Source organism: Melitaea cinxia, chromosome 17 (genome assembly GCF_905220565.1).
Source record: "Melitaea cinxia chromosome 17, ilMelCinx1.1, whole genome shotgun sequence".
NCBI lineage: Eukaryota > Metazoa > Arthropoda > Insecta > Lepidoptera > Nymphalidae > Melitaea > Melitaea cinxia.
The window spans coordinates 7,912,534-7,932,580 of record NC_059410.1 but is presented as its reverse complement, the minus strand read 5'-3'; the positions used below and the strand labels follow the sequence as shown (position 1 = coordinate 7,932,580).

General features: G+C 30.8%; 3 protein-coding genes across 5 annotated transcripts; 2 read left to right on the top strand and 1 right to left on the bottom strand.

Annotated features, from left to right (window-relative positions):
• The first annotated feature begins 1,993 nt into the window (after nucleotides 1-1,993).
• On the top strand, nucleotides 1,994-3,341 carry LOC123661493 (ejaculatory bulb-specific protein 3-like). The gene is made up of 3 exons (XM_045596449.1): nucleotides 1,994-2,376; nucleotides 2,648-2,822; nucleotides 2,966-3,341. Exons 1-2 carry the CDS (start codon nucleotides 2,079-2,081, stop codon nucleotides 2,812-2,814), a joined length of 465 nt encoding a protein of 154 aa, XP_045452405.1. The 5' UTR covers nucleotides 1,994-2,078; the 3' UTR covers nucleotides 2,815-2,822; nucleotides 2,966-3,341.
• On the bottom strand, nucleotides 3,222-6,460 carry LOC123661495 (ejaculatory bulb-specific protein 3-like). The gene is made up of 3 exons (XM_045596453.1): nucleotides 6,188-6,460; nucleotides 5,005-5,131; nucleotides 3,222-3,504 (listed from the first exon to the last, which is right to left on the bottom strand). Exons 1-3 carry the CDS (start codon nucleotides 6,390-6,392, stop codon nucleotides 3,345-3,347), a joined length of 492 nt encoding a protein of 163 aa, XP_045452409.1. The 5' UTR covers nucleotides 6,393-6,460; the 3' UTR covers nucleotides 3,222-3,344.
• Nucleotides 6,461-10,812: 4,352 nt separating this feature from the next.
• LOC123661494 (allergen Tha p 1-like) lies at nucleotides 10,813-19,901 on the top strand. Of its 3 annotated transcripts, none has more exons than XM_045596450.1 (3): nucleotides 10,813-10,881; nucleotides 18,380-18,570; nucleotides 19,302-19,901. In XM_045596450.1, the coding sequence occupies exons 2-3, from the start codon at nucleotides 18,381-18,383 to the stop codon at nucleotides 19,493-19,495; spliced, it is 384 nt and encodes a 127-aa protein (XP_045452406.1). In that variant the 5' UTR covers nucleotides 10,813-10,881; nucleotide 18,380; the 3' UTR covers nucleotides 19,496-19,901. The 3 variants fall into 3 exon arrangements, with proteins under 3 accessions (XP_045452406.1, XP_045452407.1, XP_045452408.1); XM_045596451.1 differs by lacking the exon at nucleotides 10,813-10,881 and adding an exon at nucleotides 18,061-18,122; XM_045596452.1 differs by lacking the exon at nucleotides 10,813-10,881 and having other exon boundaries at nucleotides 18,362-18,570.
• The last annotated feature ends 146 nt before the right edge of the window (nucleotides 19,902-20,047 follow it).

The following is a 20,047-nucleotide window of genomic DNA, read 5'->3' as shown; positions in this document are numbered from 1 at the left end:
TCCATGAAACACTTTTGTATTAGACATATACATTTTTAATATGCACGATTTTATTTTTGTGTACCCACACATTAGGAATTCTAAACATTTTTGAATATCATATCAAAAATTGACCGCTCCAGCGGGATTCGAACCCGCGTCTCCGACTGACCGTGTCGGCGCTCTAGCCAATTAAGCTATGGAACGATGTGCCCGCCAGAGCGAAATTCTTGATATGATGATTTCTATTTTCGGTTTAAGCGAACCGTGGCGCCGTCTATAGTGAGTTCTTTACAGAGACCCGTAACTATTCAAAGTTTCATATTACAATGAAAATCTTTGACAGGAGACGACACCATGCTATTTTTAATATGCACGATTTTATTTTTGTGTACCCACACATTAGGAATTCTAAACATTTTTGAATATCATATCAAAAATTGACCGCTCCAGCGGGATTCGAACCCGCGTCTCCGACTGACCGTGTCGGCGCTCTAGCCAATTAAGCTATGGAACGATGTGCCCGCCAGAGCGAAATTCTTGATATGATGATTTCTATTTTCGGTTTAAGCGAACCGTGGCGCCGTCTATAGTGAGTTCTTTACAGAGACCCGTAACTATTCAAAGTTTCATATTACAATGAAAATCTTTGACAGGAGACGACACCATGCTATTTTTAATATGCACGATTTTATTTTTGTGTACCCACACATTAGGAATTCTAAACATTTTTGAATATCATATCAAAAATTGACCGCTTCAGCGGGATCCGAACCCGCGTCTCCGACTGACCGTGTCGGCGCTCTAGCCAATTAAGCTATGGAACGATGTGCCCGCCAGAGCGAAATTCTTGATATGATGATTTCTATTTTCGGTTTAAGCGAACCGTGGCGCCGTCTATAGTGAGTTCTTTACAGAGACCCGTAACTATTCAAAGTTTGATATTACAATGAAAATTTTTGACAGGAGACGACACCATGCTATTTTTAATATGCGCGATTTTATTTTTGTGTACCCACACATTAGGAATTCTAAACATTTTTGAATATCATATCAAAAATTGACCGCTCCAGCGGGATTCGAACCCGCGTCTCCGACTGACCGTGTCGGCGCTCTAGCCAATTAAGCTATGGAACGATGTGCCCGCCAGAATTTGAATAGTTACGGGTCTCTGTAAAGAACTCACTATAGACGGCGCCACGGTTCGCTTAAACCGAAAATAGAAATCATCATATCAAGAATTTCGCTCTGGCGGGTACATCGTTCCATAGCTTAATTGGCTAGAGCGCCGACACGGTCAGTCGGAGACGCGGGTTCGAGTCCCGCTGGAGCGGTCAATTTTTGATATGATATTCAAAATGTTTAGAATCCATAATGTGTGGGTAACACAAAAATAAAATCGTACATATTAAGAATAGCATGGTGTCGTCTCCTGTCAAAGATTTTCATTGTAATATGAAACTTTGAATAGTTACGGGTCTCTGTAAAGAACTCACTATAGACGGCGCCACGGTTCGCTTAAACCGAAAATAAAAATCATCATATTAAGAATTTCGCTCTGGCGGGTACATCGTTCCATAGCTTAATTGGCTAGAGCGCCGACACGGTCAGTCGGAGACGCGGGTTCGAATCCCGCTGGAGCGGTCAATTTTTGATATGATATTCAAAAATATACATTTTTTCTGATTTTCTATGTGTATTTATCAAAAAAATATTCAGCTATATCAGTTGGCTATTATTCATAACATAAGCATTAAGTTGCTTACCTTAGGAATGTTATGTTATATATTAGTTATGTTATAAGATAATTTTGTTTATTTATTAAATTTATAGACTTGTCGTGTTTTGTACGTTTGTGCGTGTGTATTGTGTTTTTTTTCGGACCCCAGATCGAGGCAAAATTTTAGTCAGGGGCGTTGAGTCTATAACGTTTTTAAATCTTAAAACGGTTTGCGACACCTGATAACCCTCTATTTCCAAACAAAACAAATGCATATGCCACTCAATTAGTATGTAATCACGTTTTATTGCAGCATTAGTCCCATCTCATTTCTTAGCGATCAATTGAACGGTAATACGTCTTCAGAACTGACTCAGACATGTTGGTGCCTACGTTTTTGACTATACTGTCCTTACATTCGACTATTGTAGCTGAAATGACTGCACCAGGAATTGACAGAACAGTGAGTGATGGAGTTAGAAGTATGGGATACAATGTTGTGTATGGAGACGAAGATTTGGTAGTTATAAACCAGGTCGTAAGTGATTCAGAAAAGTTAGATACAATGAAGAGAAATTCTAATTTAAATGAACTTATTCCGCCTTTACCAGCACTAGATGTTAAGTGCTTGATGTCAGTTGATCGATACTGTACTAAAGAAATGAGTGAAATTAAAAGTAAGTTTATTCAGCTAACAATAACTTAGACTATGTGTGATACTCTTTGCGGAAGATAAGTTGCTAATTATTATTATTTTAAATCCGAATTAAAGCAATTTTCGGTGATGTTTTTTATTTAGTTTTTGAATTTTTAAATATTATTAAAATATCGCCCAAGCTTTTATGGTTCCTGTACAAGCGTCCAAACAGAAATATAAAAATTTTGTCCCTAATTTTTATTATACATAGGTAAAAATAATATTATACAAAAAAAAATTTTTTTTTATAGATGTACTCATAGAAGCTTTAAAAGACGATTGCGCGAAGTGTACAAAGAAGCAGAAAGAAAGAGCAGGCAAAGTAGTCGCTTCGATGATGGCTCACGATCACGCGGCCTGGAAGCTCTTCCTCACAAGGTACGACAGTCTCAACAAAATTCAGCGGATTCTTGGATAAAATGACACGTAAGAAATTTGTGAAACTGTATTATAGCGTGTTTAAAAATAAATATATATTTTTAATGGTTAATTATTTCAACAGTATTTGATATTATTGAACATTCGTTTTAATACTTAATTTGTGTCCTTAAATCTAAGAATGGTTTTAGGTCCGCGTTACAAATTTTACCTCAAAAAAAGCCACAAATCGAAGAAACGTCTAAATTTAAAGTAAAAGGTGATCCAGTATATATTGAAAATGCAAGAAATAGGTACACACTGCCAGGTGTAAAAGTACGAGTAAAAAGATATGCTATGGAGAAAATAAATTAACACTTCCTTAGTCTTACCTACCTTTTTTTGTATTTGATATTGTTATAAAATATATTATAAGTGATGCAAACGTAGTTTAAATAAATCAATAAATTGCTCCCCAAATATTTATTAGCGACTTTCTTAAATAAAATTCATCATGTTTTTTTTTTCCAAAATAGTTTGTCCAGTTCGTTGTATTGTTAGGTTGAATAAAACAGATTTATTCTCTAATGCTCATTTTAATTGTTGTCCTCCCTGATGATCTTTGTCATTATCATCATCGTCGTCATCGCCATTGTCACCATTACTTACATTTTTATTTTCTTGTGAGTCTAAGCTTAGTTTTTGTTTACTTAGTAAGTAATTTAATTTGTATGAACCATCAGAGTGGTATCTGAAATTATAAATTATTTCGATAATTCTCATATTGAAGAAATATTTGTTTAGTAACATATTAGTTGCTAATAATATAAGGTGCTTTAAAATTTTTTGATATAATTATTAGATTCGTAAAATCATTTTCTAGTATATGGTAGTTATGGAGTTAAGTCAGTATAGGCACATACGAAAAAATAATAAGAGAGTAAATTAATTTTATTAAGGAGCACTTAAGGATTCTTAATTACAAAAGGTAGGTAAAGAAAAAAAAATGAAAAATAATAAAAAAGTTTTTTGGAGTTTATTGGAGCTTACTCCTAAAGAATCGATTTGTATATAAGGCCTGCGCTATGAAAAAATATGAGGAGTAAAATCTACTGAACGAATGATCTCGTTACGTTTCTCATAACGCCATCTATCGCGTAAAGTCTAAAGGCGTAACGACGTTTTCTAATAACGCCATCTCGCAATAACATATCATCGATAGATGGTGCTGTTGATTCGTTTATTTACCATTTGATATGCTATTAATATTTTCTTAGACTTGTAAGTCTATTTGTGCCTTGTCAGACAGTCGATCTTAAGGAGTAAACTTCTTTCATACGTCAGAGCTGATACACACACATTTTTAATTTATGTGTTTTGTAATGTATCTACTGATATTTTCAAAAATTTAGCGCTATATAATTATAACTCTAGCGCTATATAAGTGATATATGATGAGTGATATATGTTTGGAAATAGTCTTCCACATACACACGATTGTATCTATAATTATATTACGCTACAACACATAAGAGCGGTATCCAAGACTATTTAGCATTTCTTGCACTATATACATTCTCGTTGAAGATGTCGATTTTTTCATTTGGTTTTCATTATTTTATTTCTTTTTTTTTTTGATGTGTAAGTTGCCGAATTAGTAGTATACAACGAAGTATACAACGTAAATTATTTAATTGTTTGAGCAGATATTATTTATTATTGACTAGTAGAATCTGATGATATTATAAATTATTTTTCCAGGCACATGCTATGTGCCGAATTTATGTGAAATAAACATACGAAAACTTATATGCCGTAATAGGTAATACGCAAAAAACATATCGTTTTAAAAGGTTAACGTGAAATTTGGCATGTATTAAATACAATTATCATGTTGGAGACAGACTAAACGCCTGTAGGTATTCACGTTTCGCCTCGAGTATTCATGTTACGTAGTGTTGCTTACCCGAAAATTTCAGGGTTCTAGCACTGGCTAATGGAATATTTTTTATTTAAAAGTCATATAGATACATACTAGTAACCTGCCCCGGCTTCGCACGGTTGCAAAAACTATCAGTATTCCTCTACTATATTATGCATGTATTATACATGCAAATCTTCCTCTGGAATCACTCTATGTACTAAAGAAAACTGCATCAAAATCCGTTGCGTGGCTTTAACGATCTAAGGATACAGACAGAGGGAATTGACTTTGTTTTATACGATGTAATAATATAATGAATGAACTTACTTTTTTTCGAGTTCTTCCCACTCTTCCGGCTTGTGATCAATAATGTAATGCATAACTTTGTCTGCGCCTTCACGCTGTCTTTCTGTGCATTTGCTACAGTCATTTTCAATCGCATCTGGTAGATTATCTAAAAATACACGGAGTCGTAAAAGAACCGTTTATTTTCAAATTTTTTCATACAAAAATCAAAGCAAAATCTTTAATTTGACTTTTTACAACAATTCGAAGCACGAAAGTTGCGCCTTGATTTGACAATGAGCTAGTTACGATATTTTACATTGCAACATTTAAGCTATGTCACAGATAGGATTGCCTGAATCAAGCGTGGCACTTCCGGGACAATTCGAGGATCACGAATTCCGTCGGTTGAAAATATACGAAAAATGATAAATTTTTTTGTCAATCGCTAGAAAACTAGTAGTATTCGAAATCCGGGACAATCAACCATAATTCCTGGACATGGGACATGACACGTAATTCCGAGACAATTCCGGATTTCCTGGCCATCTGGCAACCCTAGTCACAGAGGTCATTGTAACTCATTTTATATAGTTTATTAGTTAACAAATTTATTCTTCTACATTTATCTTTACTATTTAATTCATTCAAATTGCATTATATATCGTCAATACTCACAGGTAGGTTAAGTGATTTAATTAAAATTGGATTGACATGGTTAGATTTAGCCTACAGAATAACTAATTTTTTATTAGATTAACGCTACGCGCTTCAGCCTGTAATATCCCACTGCTGGGCATAGGTCTCTTTCCACATGTAGGAGAAGGATCAGAGATTAATCCACCACGCTGCTCCAATGTGGGTTAGCAGATAGTAGATTAAATTTATTGTTTTTTTTTAATTTGAGTATTTTTTTTTTTTATTAGATTAATAACATTATATTGAGAAACACATGCATAAGATAAAACACACGAAAAAAATAGTTTAATTTTCATAGGTAAACTTAGGTCTTTAATCACATTGTAGCTCTTAGAGTATGTTGATTAAAATCGATTTCGGTTTTGAAGTTTTTAAATTCTATCCAGTGTTTGGCATAAAATAGTCTCGTGAGGAATTCTGCATGTTAAAGTAGCATGGCATCATATAAAAGAGGCTTGTACTCAATTGTCTGAGCTTATGTGTAGAGCAATAAAGTACAAGTAACAAAAATAATAACATATCTTACTTTTTAATTCTTTTCCATCAGGAGTACATGGTCCTTTTTCTAGTAGACAATTGACATATCCTGCTAGCAATCTATCGTTTGTTAGGATTTCATCTAAATCTATACCATCATACATTGTCGTGTACGTGGAGTTTTCACAATTGTATTGGTAAGCAAAACAGATAACCAAAGTGAATTGAAAACACCAATGAATGAAGAATTTCATAGTGTCACTGAAATTCAAATTTTGCTTTTTTATATATGGTATAAAAAATTAAAAAGAAATTGCTTATAATTGGTATATTAAAACAATACAGAAAATTAATGATGACAGTAAGCTTTAACACTTACTTGATATATATATATAAAAAACTTTACTTGATATATATACATAAAAAAGGTTTTCTGCATAGTTTCAACACTAGGTACAATACCTACGAGTAAGTTTGTAATGTACCTGTTTAGATGTTGAAATTTTTAAATTAATTAATGATTTTTCTACCTAAACTTTTTTTTGTTAGTCTTTTTTTGAAAATAGACATATTTTTTATACTTTCGTTAGTGTGTATTATCACCTCATGGCGAAATAAATACTTTTCATAACATTTTCATTTAATTTAATTTAAGTTAGTATTACACTTAAATTGAAACATGATACATCATTATGTTTATACATCTGCATATTACTATAATATTTGTAGTTTTTCATTAGTTCCTAACATTTCAAATAATTGAAAACAAATCTTACTGCAAGACTTTAACAAAAAAACAAAATAAATAAAAGAAAATTGCAAATTAAAAGAATAATAATAAATTCAAGTTTATAATAATAGGTAAAAGGTTTCGTACCTGATATCTATTTCAGATGATCAAATTAGTTAGTAAAACTTTTGATTGATTTAATAAGAGAAAATATTATACGAAATGTTTATAAAAGTGCACATACTGTCCTTTATATACTTAAAAACATAATGCTGAGACTATCATACAAGAAAATTGTGCAATTGTGAAAATTAATATACCAATTTTCTTGATTCTTTGATTTATCTTGAATTACGACATGCGATTTTACGACCCATTTTTTTTCTTTTATATTTAATATTTTACTGTATTTTAGTTAATAAAACCAACTAACAGCATAAAAAGATGAAACCTAAGATTTATACATTTAGCTATTTTTACTGACTTCCAAAAAAGGAGGTTTTCAATTCGATTGTGTTTTTTTATGAATGCTAGCTCAGAACCTTTGCCTGTGATCTGATCGATTTTGATGATTTTTTTAAATCGAAAGGCTGTGTGTTGTGTGGTCCCATTTAAATTTAATTGTGATCTAACAAGTAATTTTCGAGCTATATCTAATAATGTATATTTACTTGACTATTTTCTCGTCGACTTACGTTGTATTATATCGCATAACTTTTCACTGGGTATACCGATTTTGATGATTTTTATTTTAATCGAAAGCTGATGCTTGTCTATTATTTATTTATTATTTATTTTATAGGCAATCCGACAGCGTTATGTTACAATAGTATGTTACAATATAATGTACAAATATGGCCAAAATAGGATCACACTGATATATAAAAATATTAATCTTTATAAAATACATAATTTAAAAAAATAACAGAAAGTAATAAAAAGTAAAAAGTAAACGGCTATGTTCCGTCCCCTCCACTGCAGTTAGAGGTGAGTGTAAGACATGAAAAGGTGAATGCGTGTTCGTGTAGGTGTGTGCATGTAAGACGAAGGTGTATTAGTGTGGGTTTGTGTATAAATCTGTAGGTGCTGGTTTTGAATATTTTTGATGATACTACGAAAAATGCATCATTTTGATTTCTTTTTTAAGTGCCGTCTTCGTTCTTAGGTGAAACAGGTCTAAGTTTGGATACTGCGTGTTATACGTATTGACAATACGGCAGAGGACCGAGTTACGTGCGTAATTAGTTCTTACTCGAGGTGTATGGAACAATGGTTTAATATGTCTAGAGCGTCTTGATGCTATTCGGAATTCAATCTGGGATAAAAGCTCACTGCAATCTATTTTCCCACTCACGATATCACGTAATAAGATAATATCGTACTGCTTACGACGTTGGGATAGGGATTCAATTTGGTAGTGTTTGTCTAGTAGTCTCATTTAAGATTCAGTCTTCATTGGGATCTGATGCCTACTTTTTGAGTAATCTTTGCCAATTATTATTATTTTTATTCAAATGGCAGTATCGTCTTTTTCTTATTTGAAATAAGGCTTGTAGAATACGGCATTATAACCAGATTTAGATGTGGTTAGTGCCATAATTATTATTATTGCTGCTTTATTAGCTAAAATGGGTAACGGTTGAAACATTTCTTTGTAGACGGTTGAAACAACGTATTTGTATGTTTTTTTTCTTCTAAATGCCGAAAGTAAGAATGATCTCTGGAGGAACTTTTGTAACACAAAGATGCTTATAAGAATCATCATCATCATCATCATCATCATCATCATTTCAGAATATTACAGTTCACTGCTGGACATAGGCCTCCACAAGTTCGCGCCAAAAATGGAGTGAACTCTTAGTAGTGTTCTCTTAAGAGTGTTTGCTTATAAGAATGAAAATTTAGAATCGTAATTTCGATAACCAGTAGCGAAACAAGGAGAAACCCTTGTTTCATTGTTTGTACTTATATTTGAAAGTGCGAGCAAGAAACTCAAGACAAGGAATATAAATGCCTGTAACTGTTTTTTTTTTTTGTTCTGAGGTGTAAAAGATATAAGCAAAAATACCTGTTTCAAATAAAACACAAACTGTAGTTATTTAAAAAAAAAAGCGCGTGCGTACAAAGTACACATATCAGAAGTGAAACTTCTTTGGCAAACTAATTTTTAAGTCTCGTTTATATTTATACAAATTTAGATTTCCGTTCCAGCGCCATCTACAAAAACTTTGCCGTTTCATCAAAACGTTGCCGTTTCATCCGTTAAAAATTTTACCCTCAGGCGCCTAAAGAAGTTTCACTGCAAAAATACATTGAAATAAATCCTGTGTAGATCCTTAATATATATAGACGTAACAATTTGTTTAAAGGATAACATTTCTATTTTATTTAATGTTAAAGTAAATGTTTTTATTTCATTTGCATTGTTTCTCAGTGCGTTTTAACATTTATATAAGCAATAAGGAATCGATATAGAGTGCTCTTGAAATATTATGATGTATTGACAGAATTGATGCCATTTTTACTGTTGTCCAACAGTGAAAATATTTTATTATACTTACACGACGTTTTACCTGGTATTACCGATTTACCTGTTATTCTTGAAGTAGTATTTTGAAATCTTTTATCTTTTATCAAGTACAAAGTGGGATAAAGGTAAACTAGTACTGACATAAAAAATAATGGCTTACGTTCAGTAATTGTCCATTAGAAAAAATATTTTGACCATATGAAATGCAAAAATTTTTACGATTCCTTTTTTTGATTAATTTTACTGAACGTAACGAGAATATGTTACGTTTTACGAGTCTCATATAAGTGCGAAATACATATTTTGTAGTTAAAAAATTAGAAGAACAACTTTTTAAAGTAGTAAAAAGTTAAAAGTAAGTCCTATTACTAGTAGTAAAAAAGATAAAATGTTTTATGTTGTAATGGAACCCTAACTGTAGATGATTTATACACATCTAACTGCTTAAGTAAACGACCATGTCACTTATGACCATGGCACGGTCTGGTACTGTAAAGGTTTCTACGTACTAGACGCGATGCGGTGCTATGCGGATAAAGATAGAGCTGGGTCATTGCGTATTAATTAACAGGCTAGATGCTGTTCTAAAAACTTAGAACTTAGAACTTAGAACTTTAACAAGTCTTACTTCGGGTATAATTCTTTATAGGTTATTAGTGATGTTCTTAGTTTATTAAATATATGAGTTCATATGTATCTACAGCGTATGATTTTTATTAGTTAACGAGGTATGTTAAGTTTCAATGCAACTTACTACGCTTGACTTGGGGAGTAATAATTGTGTTTGCTCGCAAACGAAAAAAAACCGACTTCAATTACATCGAAGAGTTATACAACGTAGATCGACGAAAAAATAGTCAAGTAACTACGCGTTATCAGAGATTACTCTAAAAGTAGTTATCAGATCTCGATAAAATTTATATGTGACCACATGATAAACATTAACATTCGATTAAATTAAAAATTATCAAAATCGGTACACCCAGTAAAAATTTATTACGGATTTTCGAAAGTTTCCCTCGATTTCTCTGGGATCTCATCATCAGATCCTGGTTTCCTTATCATGGTGCCAAACTAGGGATATCCCCTTTCTAACAAAAAAGAATTATCAAAATCGGTACATCCAGTAGAAAGTTATGCGTTATAATACAACGTAGGTCGACGAAAAAAGCGTCAAGTAAAAACGCATTATTAGATATAACTCGAAAAGTAGTTGTTAGATCTCAAATAAATTGAAATGGGACCAATTGACACACACCACCTTTCGATTAAAAAAAAAATTGTCGAAATCGGTCCACCTAGTCAAAAGTTCTGATGTAACATACATAAAAAAATACAGTCGAATTGAGAACCTCCTCTTTTTTTGGAAGGCGGTTAAAAAGTAAAATAAGTCGGCGAGAGAATGAGATAGAATACATTACACAGTATTTAATATTCTCGATCTCTTCTCTGTGCGATGCTTCGTAGCGTCCTCTCTCGTTTAGTAAGCATTGTTTTTTTTATTGGTTTACAAATATTATATATTTTTTATTTTATTTATTTATTTTATAATTTATTTTATACCACAAATATATTACAAACAAAGCATAAAGATAGTTACAGACAGTGAAGTACAATGGGCGGACTTATGGCTAAATACTTTTTTGTTATATTATAAAGATTAATTACTAAACTATTCTATTCTATTCTATTTCTATTATATAATCATATGTGTGAGGTCAGTCACAAATTACGAAATATTCAAAACTGCTTGAAGTGTTAAGATACATTTTTACAGGGAGGAAGTTTCTAGTTAACAGGCCCGGCCGCTAAGAACGGATCTTGAGAAATTCTACCCCTAAGGGGGTGAAATAGGAGTTGGAGACTTATATCTAATTAAGTAAATTCGTCGTTTTTTAAGTAACACACATAATTTTTTTTTAAATAACTGATTAAGAATGAGTAAACAGTGTTTCAGCGTCGTCGTGGAAATTCTGCCTTTAAAGGGGGAAATAGAGATCAAAAGTTAGTATTCAAAGTTCGTCATTTTTGAAGTATGAAATAATTTTAATATTCTCCCACACATATTGTAAAGAAATAACATTTAATACGTATAATAATTTAAATTTATTTAGTCGTTGATTAACCGTCTGCTTGTTAACTGTTTAAGTAAAAAAAATACGAATAGAAATTAAATGTATTAAATTATACTAGCTGACCCGGCGAACTTCGTATCGCCTAACACAAACTTTATCGTATGGTATTAAAGTTCAAATTGACTTTTAAGTATTATCACAAATCTTTTGTATGGGAGTATAGAAAAGTGTTGTTTTTAGACTTTTTCAGGAAATTTAAAATTTTTTTTTTAGAATTTTTCTCTCCGTAAGAACCATCCTCGTACTTCAAGGAATATTTTTAAAAAAGAATTAGCGAAATCGGTCCAACCGTTCTCGAGTTTTGCGCTTAGCAACACATTCAGCGACTCATTTTTATATTATAGATAGTTATAGTAATTTTATTATGTATAGACTTGTATCTATGTGTGAAAGTTTAATCTGAAGAAGCGTGCGTGGTAAAAAATTCTTGATATGTTTCCTATTGCTAAGCCAATGTAGCATCATAATATGATACCATTTAATAAAAAAAAAAAAAAAAAAAAAAAATCGGCACAAACAACACAATGTTAGCTCGACAACACAGCAGTATCATTGACGTTGAGGGTTTTCACAAGAATCTCTGACGCAAAATCCGACCGATCCAGACCGGTTTCATAAACACCTTGATTGCTAACGTCACAGAAATTAAGTTGAACTTTAAGACCTCATAGCGTAGACATGTAATTACGTAGAGTTTTTTATATATATTTAATCGCTAATTGAAAAATTGATGATCCCAGCAAAACGATATTTTTACTGTATTTAAGCTAAGATCAATTATTAAATAAAACGTAGAATTAGGTATAAATGTGGTTAAGTTAGGTTTTAATTCATAAACAAACCACCAGTCTCCTTATTTTACTATAAAAAGAGCTATACACGTATAGTATAATTGTTTTATTTTTACGCGTATCTAAATTTAAAACAAGTAATTTTACTTATTAATATAAAATCTATTTTTATCACAGAAAAGTCACGAGTCACAGTATCGGTAATATTTTGATTCATAATATATGGAAGGAAATATAGAAGTTACTGTACACTTTATTCTCTTTATGGGTATTAATAATTATTATTATTATAAGTATATTCTTTATTTTAAGCAGGAATAAAGAAAAATGAACAACAACAAAAATATAAAAGGCCTTATCGCATAAAGCAATTTCTTCCAGGCAACTTTTGGATAGAAACTTGGAAAAATAAGAATTTACTGGGTGCACTCTATTATAGCAAATAGGTATAAAGAATAAATATAAAATAATCATTAAAAAACATATATTTGCTGCTTAATATGATATTTATTCTGTCATAGACATACTGATGTCAGGAATATTATTACGGAAGAAATTAACGAAGTATAAGTAGATAAACATCATCATTATGGAAGTTTAAATTTGAAAAAGCTAAATAATAAAGTTTCATACGATAGTTTCGAGAAAGAGTAATTGTCAATTTTCAGTCCCTTTACAATATCGACTTAAGTTGCATTAAATTTATTTTTTATAATAATTAATAAACGCTTCTCACTCAAAGGATCCCCCAGTAGGATTTTCTCCTGTGTTCGGGGTCCGGAAACGCACACAATACACAAACACAACGCCACCACGACTAACATCTGTATGGTCGATACAAATATCTGTCGTGAGCGGGAATCGAACCCGCGACCGCCAGCGCAACAGCCAGAGCTATTACCGCTGCGCCAACGCATCGTCTAAATAACGATAACTTTGCATACGGTATTTCATACTACTATTATACGACTTGTTTGCGACACGTGATTTACGCTGTGATTTATATTTAATGGAATTATCGGCCTTGCACTATGAAACTCAAAGATGACTAATTCATAACCGTTTACCTTGTAAACAAGAATTAAATATGGAAAAAAAACTTTTGGTAAATAGTACTCTACATATCGGTTGGACAGTTCGATAGGCGTTGATCGGCAGATATTTCAAGCATTGCATTGCCCGAAGGCAACGAATATTTAAAAGAAAAATCTATACTATTTTAAAGTTTCCCTATTATATTAAGAGAAATTCGTTTACTAAATTAACTAGTCAGTAGAGTCTGTCAGATTATATCTCGAATAAATGTATGTATATAAATTTATTTATTTGCAGAAAAAAATACTATTGATTTTTAGCTATATATAGGTATTTTACTAGTGAAGTAGTAGATATATCTTTGTAATCTCCACTGACTTTTTATTAAAGAATAAAAAACTCAATGGATAAGTTGGTAACCCCAACGTGATGTACTATCTATACATCTATACATCTATACTCTATACAATAACATCTTTGCGAATGAATGTTTACCAAAATTACATTTTTTTTTAATTTTTGTCTGTCTGTCTGTCTGTTTGTTTGTTCCGGCTTTCTGAAACGGCTGGATCGATTTTGACGGGACTTTCACTGACAGATAGCTGATGTAATAAGGAGTAACATAGGATAGTTTTATTTTAGAAATTTATTTATTTTATAACCTTGTGAACTGAAAAATAACTTTTTTGTTAAATTACACGCAGACGAAGTCGTAGGCACAGTTAGTATGAAATATATATAAATATAATATACAGAAATAAATAATGAATGTTAGGTAGCCTACTCTGGTAGCCTCTTCTGATATATAAAGTTTGTATACGTGTGAATACCCCACAATATGATAAGCAGTGCATCAAGACAATGTATTATGTACCTACAGAAAAATAAATAAAATGTAAAATAACGTAATTTGTGTCCTCTTAAAATACTGCATAGTGATTATTAAAAAAAGAGAAAAAAACCTGATTCGAATTATCAAGAGTTTAGAAAAAAAAAGTATTAAGGGGCTACATACACTACCTCAGCTCGAATTCAGATTTCACCCGTACTAAAAACACAAGAGAATTGAGAGCGCTTGGTTGTTCATCGCGCGAATTATATGTATTTTCTCCCCACAAACATTACCAATAGTTATTTTTTTTAAAACGCAACATATAAAATGTTCTTCATACTTATTTCAATTACCATGTTTAATCTCAAGTCCATAACTTCTATATACACTGAGATATTAAGGTTTTAATACAAAAATAGAGGTAACTTTGCGATTTTTTTTTGTATCGAGAAAATTTTATGGAATCGTGTTTTCGAAACATATGAAAGATAGTTTATGTCCTGAACTTTACCATACATAAATTTCAAACTTAAATATTCAGTAGTTTGGAAGATATGGACATCCTGCCGAGTGGAAAATAAGCAATTTGAGGTAGCATACACTCTTAAAACTAAACTAACAAATAAATCACATTTTGACCTTTTTTTCATGTTAACTTTTTTATCTGCCACATATGTGTTTTAGATTTTATTATTTACTTGCATAAAGTAAGAAGAATCCGTACAGTTAATTAGATTAATAATTTTTTTTTCGAAGCTCGTGTAAGCTACGATTTATAATACAAAGCTGCAGTTATAATACGTACATCGATTTTCTATTAGAAAACATGGCAATGTATAATTATATTTGCTCGCAAACGAAAAAAAAAAAACCGACTTCAATTATATCGACAAGTAATACAATGTAGGTAGGTCGACGAAAAAATAGTCAAGTAAATACGCGTTATCAAAGATTACTTAAAAAGTAGTTATCATATCTCGATGAAATTTAATTGTGACCATACGATAAGCATCAGCTTTCGATTAAATTAAAAATCATCTAAATCGGTACATCCAGTAAAAAGTTATGCGGTATAATATAACGTAGGTCGACGAAAAGTCAAGTAAAAACGCATTATTAGATATAACTCGAAAAGTAGGTGTTAGATCTCAAATAAATTTAAATATGACCAAAAAACACACCACCTTTTGATTAAAAAAAAATTGTCGAAACCGGTCCACCCAGTCAAAAGTTCTGAAGTAATATACATCAAAATCCGCTTGCCAAGCGTGGTGACTATGGGCAAAACACATGAGTTCACGCTATTTTTGGCGTAAACTTGTGGAGGCCTATATCCAGTAGTGGACTGTAAAGGCTGTAATGATGATACATAAAAAAAATACAGTCGAATTGAGAACCTCCTCCTTTTTTGGAAGTCGGTTAACAAGCCGCAAAACTTATTGTGGTCGTAAAGTGTTCATTTTGTACTAAATGCTGAAAAAGTGCTTTTATTACATATTAGTTACTATTTCTAATTCTTGTAAAACGTTAACGAGTCACTTAAATATGTAGAAAATTAATTAAAATATTAACTACATATTATGAGTAACTGTTGTTTAATGTGTAACTGTTTGTTTTTGAATATTCCCGGTGATTATTATTGATTTAATGATTTATAATTAAGTATGCACGTAATTGTAGTATGACTAATACTGTATGTGGTTTTTTTAGTATTTGAATTCTTTGATTAAATTAATAACTTTTTATTGGATATTGGTTCATATGCATCTTTATATGTACAAGGGGTCGCCCAGCGGTCGAAATTCAACTATAATTAAAAATTTAAATTACTAAAAATTTAAAAATTATAAAAATAAGGAACCTTTAAAAAAAAAAAAAAACAATTTGACCACAGACTTTGACAATTCACAAAATAGTATAATATGCGTGTGTGTCAAATACATTAGGTAGTGTGTGTGATGTTTTTTTTATTGATTTAATATATTTTTAAGCATGATTTAAAAAAAAACATTAACATTCTGCACTCCTTCTCTATATAAACTATAAGTGTACGAAATTTCATACTCCTCCGTCCGCGCAATTTCGGTAAAAAGGGGTACAAAGTTTTTGCTTCACTTATGAATATATAGATGAGTAGGATTTTTTAATTTATTGCACAGCTTTATTAAAACAACCTCGGCCTTCTCTCGTGTCTAACCTCGGCTAGTGCGAGCAAAAAAGCATCAACATATTTTTATTTTGCTTACAATACAATTCCTACCACAATAAAAAAAATTAAAGTCTGTCATTTTATAAGAAAATGTCAAAGAAAAAAAATGTTAATGTTGTTTTAAATGTAAGCCAAGCAAGTAAAATTATTTAAGTTTGTTTTTTTAAGTTTTTATATAACTAACAATTAATAAACAAAACATTGATAAAAATAAAAATGTAGAGAATAATATGCCCAACTTTTCAAAAAAAAAAAAAAAAATAAATTTGGACGTTATCGTAAATACATACGATACAATAAAAAGGTTTAAGGTTTTTTAACTTCCCTTAAATTATGCGGTAGTTATCCCACAGTGGAGGTAAATGGTGGTTTAAGCTATGACCATTCTTTTACACGGATAAAGAGATCTTTGCCCAGCTGTGATTAGTTATAGGCTGCATATATATTAATTTAATTGAAACATGGCCATTATTATTTATTTTTGAAAATATGAAATAAAATAACGATTCCTTCCATTATCAGATTGTCTGGAAGAGATTGCTTTTTAGCAACCCTTTCAACTGGTTTTACAATTTGTGACTATAATTGCTTGTATCGTTAATTTTGTTCTTTGTTTAAATGGGGTATAAATTATATTATTATTATTATTATTGTGCTGAATATCACTCCGTCCGCTTAATGTATAATAGATGCATGTACAAGGTTTTGGCTGTAGGCTGAGAAATCGGCGGACAATTCTAGCCGAGTCAAGTTATACCGCTTTCTGTATCTAGGCTGCGAGCAAACCATCATAGATTATTATTCTTAAATGACGTTAATTTTAGCTGCTTGTTGAGGCTTAAGGATTTTTCGAATTATAAAAATATTATTTTCACTCAGAACACCTTCTTTTTTAGTCCAATTGACATAAATCGCGCTTACCTCTCTTGTTTGATGTGAAATTAATAACCTAACGTAATAAATATAATAATCGAACCAATTAGGATTTCACAATCAAATTATTATGAAAAATTGTAATAATATCTAAATTACTAAATTTCATTCATTAAAATAGCATTACATATACTTTGCAATGAGAATCATTATTTAATGTTCATTTAAGATTTCGACATCGTCTTTCTATTATACAAATTAAAATAAAATATTCCTCATATTTCAAGTCACAAATCACATAAAGTTAATATTCTTTTTTTTAATAAAAACCCATATTTCTTATTACAATATGACATGAACAATTCATAAAAAAATATCGGTTTATTTTTACTTTTTCGGTTGTTATACGGTTGTCATACCTACATAAATAAATAATATATTATTATTATTATTATCACTGTGCGTTATATGTACAGACACAGGTATCAGAATCAACATTTCGACTTATGTAGCCAAACCATTATAATTTTTAGTTATAAGTTCATTGATATACTTGAATCTTTATTTAATAAAAAAAGAATTGTCAAAAATGACCTCAGTAGACAAGTCAAGTACAGTACAGGAAAAAAATATATTATAAAAAAAATGTTGTTAAAGTTAGTAGATAAGTTAACGACATCAATGACGAAACGACTTATTACTTATTCCGCGAATTACTTAGAATCCGAAACTAGTTTGTCACTTCCAAAAAATCTTGTATTTTAATAGTATAAAAAGTGAGCTCATAGCTTGCCCTCTAGACTTCGTGATCAACTTGTAACGTCGAAAGTACTCTTAACCAAAATTAAGGTATTATTTTTTTGTACCTCAAATTTTAGTGAAAAATAATTTTTTTTAAACTTTTTTTTTTTTGTATCTGTGTTTGTATGTGTTTTGTATAGGTACTAGTTTTCTTTTTGTGTGTTTTAACAATTTTTTTTAATTTTATTTAATCGTTGATTATTTTTTTTTTTTTATTTATCAGAGTAAAGTCTTTAGGAAAGTAATGATGATGGTGGTTATCACATCTATATATGTTATATACAATAATATCTTTTTTTTTTCAGAATGAGGACCACAATTGTAGTATGTTTCTTGGCGCTGGTGGCGTTCGCCGCTGCCCGACCGGAGAAATACACGGATCGCTTCGACAATGTCAATGTTCAAGAGGTTTTAAGTAACCGAAGATTGCTCTCAGCTTACATCCTGTGCGCGCTTGATAAAGGCAAATGTACAAACGAGGGCCGTGAACTAAAATGTGAGTAAATATAATAGTACCAACTAAAAGTAAAAAAAATCTTTTATTCTTTAAAAAAAATAATAAATATATCTAAAAATATTAAATTTCATAAATTTAGAAATTCTATGGACCCTAAATTTTAGTAGAGTTTAATTACTTAAAAAAAGCTCTAAAGCAAAAAGTCTCAAAACACACATTTTGTGACCTGCAAAGTTTATCCGTTACATTCAAAAAGATAAAGTTATAAATACAAGTGATGTCATCCACAGTCATGTAATCGTCAACATTGATGTAAGATTGTATTGATTGTGTATGTAGTGTATACACAAGCGCCCGTAGTAAAAGCGTAAATGACAGACAAATGCGATTTTATTAAATTGCAAACAATATAACACAACAATATAAATAGAATTAGTTTTTAAAACCAAGCTTTATTTAACTAAACATTAAAACGTCTGAGATCAATAATTTCTGTTTTTGATCGTAGTCGTAGCTCCTATACGAATGAAAATATCATAATTGGATCATTTGTGTAGGAGCTACCATTAAAGTTGCAATAATGAGAGTATTAGATTGGTTATAGGCTCTATATAATTCGATTATGACTTAAGGAGGTAGTCAAAACCTATCTGACATGCATCGAAATCGAGAATGAGATTCATTACGGCGAGTGTTATAGATACTTTAATTAGAGTTATTTAGTTTTTTGGAACAAATTTAATAATTTCTATAAAAACTGTTATTTTCAGCTCACATTAAAGACGCATTGGAGAATAATTGCGAAAATTGTACTGACAAACAACGCCGTGGAGCAAGAACCGTTATTGCCCACTTGATCAACCATGAGAAGGGTTTCTGGGCAGACCTTACCGCTAAATACGATCCAGAGCACAAATACGTCGTTAAATATGAACAGGAATTAACAGAGATCAAAAAGGAGTAAAGTTGATGTTCCATATACATAAAAAGCCCTTTCTTCCTTAAGTTAAAACTGTGATAGAACTTCATTCATTATTGTACAAAAATAGCTACAAATAAACTCTTAATATTGAGTTTGAGATCATCAGTAAATTACATATTTTTAGGGTACATTTATTAATTACAAAAGCTAATAATTTTAATACTTGTTGAGATTAAAAAAACTTTCAGGGTATCTTCCTGTCGTAATAATATTTAATTAATTTGCAATATTAAATGTTAATCGCTTAGGATATAAAATGAGATTATCAGTTGTCATTTTAAATCAGATTTTATTTTACCATTGTCTTCTGTGCTTAAGTAATCAATGGATGATTTGTCAATAATTTTAATGTAGTGTTAGATAAGTTTAATAAATTATTTCATTAATATGTTTTTTTCTTATAACTTAAATAAACCAAACTAACTTAAACTGAGGATTGATTGATGATATGTCGTAATAAGGTTTAAAAAAAACATTATGTTAGAAATAAGTATTATTTCCTTGTAGGATTTCTTCTAATATCTACATTGAAAA